This window comes from Lipotes vexillifer, unplaced genomic scaffold (genome assembly GCF_000442215.2).
Source record: "Lipotes vexillifer unplaced genomic scaffold, Lipotes_vexillifer_v1.1 scaffold668, whole genome shotgun sequence".
NCBI lineage: Eukaryota > Metazoa > Chordata > Mammalia > Artiodactyla > Lipotidae > Lipotes > Lipotes vexillifer.
Genome location: NW_006785319.1, coordinates 3876925 through 3880761, shown reverse-complemented (window position 1 = coordinate 3880761; position 3837 = coordinate 3876925). Strand labels below are relative to the sequence as shown.

General features: G+C 44.0%; 1 protein-coding gene across 1 annotated transcript in view; it reads right to left on the bottom strand.

Moving 5' to 3' along the window:
• The window catches only part of SH3RF1 (SH3 domain containing ring finger 1), a 165264-nt gene that overhangs the window by 50911 nt on the left and 110516 nt on the right, over positions 1-3837 (bottom strand). Inside the window, exons 2-3 of the mRNA XM_007457375.1 lie at positions 3284-3559; positions 2373-2468 (exon numbers count right to left, since the gene is read on the bottom strand). Coding sequence (XP_007457437.1) covers positions 2373-2468; positions 3284-3559 — 372 coding nt within the window. The remainder of the gene's footprint in view (positions 1-2372; positions 2469-3283; positions 3560-3837) is intronic.

Here is a 3837-nt window from a genome sequence, read left to right as displayed (position 1 = left end):
GCAAAAAAAAAAAAAAAAAAAAAAAAAAAAAGCAAAAGCACCTAACACTGGTGGAAACCTAAATGTATATCTATAAGGTATAAGAAAATAACTTGCAAGTGGATTTTTGTAACACAGTCTGTTTTTACAGCGAGGTATGGTCTGGACCCTAAAGGGGTTTACAGAGCAAGAGAAAGACATTATTCAGGAAAAAGCCCTGGTTTTTGATTCCCATGGTTAGCTGGCTTCGCTCCATGTGAGGCTGCCCTGTAAGACAGTCTACGCTTTACCTGAATGGCTGAATTTTGGTAGGTTGCTACTGAAATCTGCCACCCCTTCTTCCCCTAAAGGCTGAATCCCCATGCTAATCCCCAGGTGCCAGAAACTTCCATCCGATGGCCTGACATCAAAGGGAAGCTCACGGTCTCCCCGGGAGAGATGATTTGTTCACCTCGTCTCAACTGGCAAAACTGTGGTTCAAATGAGGAAAATACTCTTGTAAAAGAAAAGAGGCAGAAGAATGAAAGTACTTTCCACTTGGGCAGAAGTTTATCTTTCCAACCGAAGCTAGAGTAAATAATCCTCATGACTCAAGTGACTCTCGGTGACTCTGGGTTTGCCGTGGGTGGATCTTTTATGCCTATCATGCAATTCTACACCTGCCCAGTAACAAAAGCACAGCAGTCCTCTTCCACGCCTCACATGCCAAGTGCTAGCACGTACTATTGCTAATACCCAGCAAGCGAAGACAGGCTCTCACGACTAAGCTTGCGGTACCCACACTCCTCACTGTAACGATTCAGACACTTGGGAACGCGTGTAACTTTTCGTGACCGCAGTTAGAATATGCAAATAATGTGCAGGAAGGATTACCTGAGAGCTGAGAATTATTTTTCTACTGTTTACTTTCAAAGGAGGAAAAAATATTTTAATAAACAGGAACACCAGAAGGATACGGATAAACTTCAAGGCTTTTACGTGGTCTGAATTACCTTTCCTCAGATGCACGGTAGTCCAGGGGAGTTCAACTAGGAAAACACTGGCCATCTCACAGTCTGTGGGAGACTGAACGCTGGCTATGATGACACAATTTGTCATTTTTGTCCTCAGAACCACGCCAAAATAAATGCCTCAGATGAAAAGACGGGAACACAAGTGGTGTGGGTTTTCTTTTTTTACATCTTAAGATACATGCTTTGATATCTTAAGAGAATTACTTTCAATTTCCCGATCTGTGCTGTCTCTTACTTTCTGGCCTGTGCACACGCTGGTTGTGCGGCATGGGTGTCCTTTCTGCCATAACAATGCACCTTTTCCACGCACATTTACCCAGGACACAGACATCACTAAGAAATCGCTTCTTCCCAGAAGCCTTCTGTGACCTCAGCTAACCTTGTACGGTTGTTTGGGCTGGTCTTTCGTTGTTTGAAAATCCCCTCAATTTTGTTTTTGACAAGAAAGTCTCATGACTAAAGGACATGAAAGTTTATGATATGTGTAACTGATTCACTTTGTTATAAAGCAGAAACTAACACACCATTGTAAAGCAATTATACTCCAATAAAGATGTAAAAAAAAAAAAAGAAAGTTTATGATATATGATGTAATAAGGCTGAATGTAACTTCCTAGTCCATTTTTAATTTGTGTTATTCTTTAAAATAATACATGTTACTTTACACATATTCCTAAAAAGCCTTCACTGAAGACTTCGCTGAATCGGGTTGGCCGTGCCTTTCCGAGTAAAGCTGGTTAAAGGGGGCAGCGTGGCTAGTTATTGCTGGGATGGGATGAAGGCAGTTCATTGCTTATTTAACGTTTTCTGGAGGCCACCGTGCAAATCGCTGTCGCAGTTCTGAGACGTGGGGCACGTGGAAGAACGCGTAAACAGACAGAAACACGCATCTCCCACCTCAGTCGGGACCTTCACCAGCCTCTGACCACACAGCTGCCGACAGAAAAGAGTGGCTGCAGACAGCACAGGGGCCGGCAGGGAGCCCAGGGTCCCATTCAACAGACACACCAATGCTCTTAGCAGGGGGCAAAGTTCAGAGTTCAAACGTTTCAGTCTCCTGGTTCTCAGGAATTGCAGGGCAGGGTAGAGAAATTCCATCCCAGGATTGAGAACAGGTGCGTTCCTGGGGCTTTGTGCTATGAGGGCCTTTTTTTTTTTTTATTAATCGATTAGGTTTTTGTCTTTCTTTTTCTCCCCCTAGTTTTATTGAGACATAATGGACATGTAACACTGTATCAGTTCAAGGTGTGCAACAACGATGTGACGCAGGTACATACTGAGAAGCGGTCCCGAGGATTTCTGAATACTCAAATTGCACACTGAAGACTGATTTGCTAAGCAGAACACTAACACAACTGACGTTTCCACAGACTGACTTACCTCAACATACGAAATTGGAAATATTCCTATTCTGTCTGCCAGCATGCCTTCAGCCCAGTTTTCATCCACTCTGCGGATCACAGTCAGAACGTCATCCTGAAGAAACAATGAACGTTACTCCACCTCATCCCAGGAAGCTCGCCACCTAATTTTCTTTTCAATATGGGACTCAAGTCGTAAGAGTACATGAGTAAAAGTTCCATGATGTGTCTTCAGGATGTGAATGGAAGAAGCTGATGAACTGAATGGTAATTACCAGTCAGCTTGGCATCCCCCATCAGACCAGACAGCTGTAAACGACCAGCCCCTCCACCAAGGGGCTGACGGCTGAATTTGTTTAGACCCACAAATTGCAACCTCACATCCCACCCAGGCCCCCTGAACCCCTGGTCCAGATTAATTTTCAGGTTCTTTTCACTTTTTCTCTGATAACACACCGAATACCCATTTAAGTGTACACCCTACTGTTTTTCTTTACCAAAAAAAACACAACATTCTGCTCAAAATCCCAAAGCATTTTATCAATTCAGTAGATATAGTCTTGTGTGCTTTTCAGCAAAGACATTTTCATATAAAATAAGGAAGTAATGATGTTTCATTTTGTTATCCATAATTCAGGGAATTAAAATCTCCGATTGGCGCACACACACCCCGAAATGTAGCTCAGAATTACATTTAGGCCCTAAATACAAAAATGATACCACACAGCACATCAACCAAAATTATCTTTCACAGAGAACAGTCTGTGCACAAAATTACTGTCTTTGTGACTCTGAGAAGCCTGCTTCCAGATATTTTTAGAAGCGCAGTGAGATAGTTCACATGAAACTATCATATGTTTTTGCACAAGGAAACAGAAGCCATAGTCTATGCAGCCAGGTACAGAGAAGGTGATGCTGTTCTCACTTTACCTTTGCAAACGGAAGGCAATCTTTGTCGGCTTCCTTGTCTTTAACTTCGAAGTCATAAAGTGCTTTGCACTGAGGCGGGGGCTGAGGTAACGGTTTGATAATCTGCACGAAGTTGGTGGGGAAAAAGCCATGGACCCCGTTGACCTCCCCGTGGTACCAATTTTCATCCACTTGTCGCCGCAAAATGATGATGTCACCTTTGCTGAATTTAAGGTCCCCGGGCTCTTTGCCTTCGTAGTTGTATAATGCTTTGGCACATGGTAACTGAGGTATTCCCTGAAGGAAAGAGAAGAGTTTTAATGAAAGAACGGTCCCAAAATGTCTGAAAATTCAACTGTATTATCATGGTTGTTAAGTCAAGGTCAACTCCACACTTTGCCCTACAAAGAAAATCTCACATTAAAAAACTGTATGCAGGGCCTCCCTGGTGGCGCAGTGGTTGAGAGTCCGCCTGCCGATGCAGGGGATGCGGGTTCGTGCCCCGGTCCGGGAGGATCCCACATGCCGCGGAGCGGCTGGGCCCGTGAGCCATGGCCGCTGAGCTTGCGCGTCCG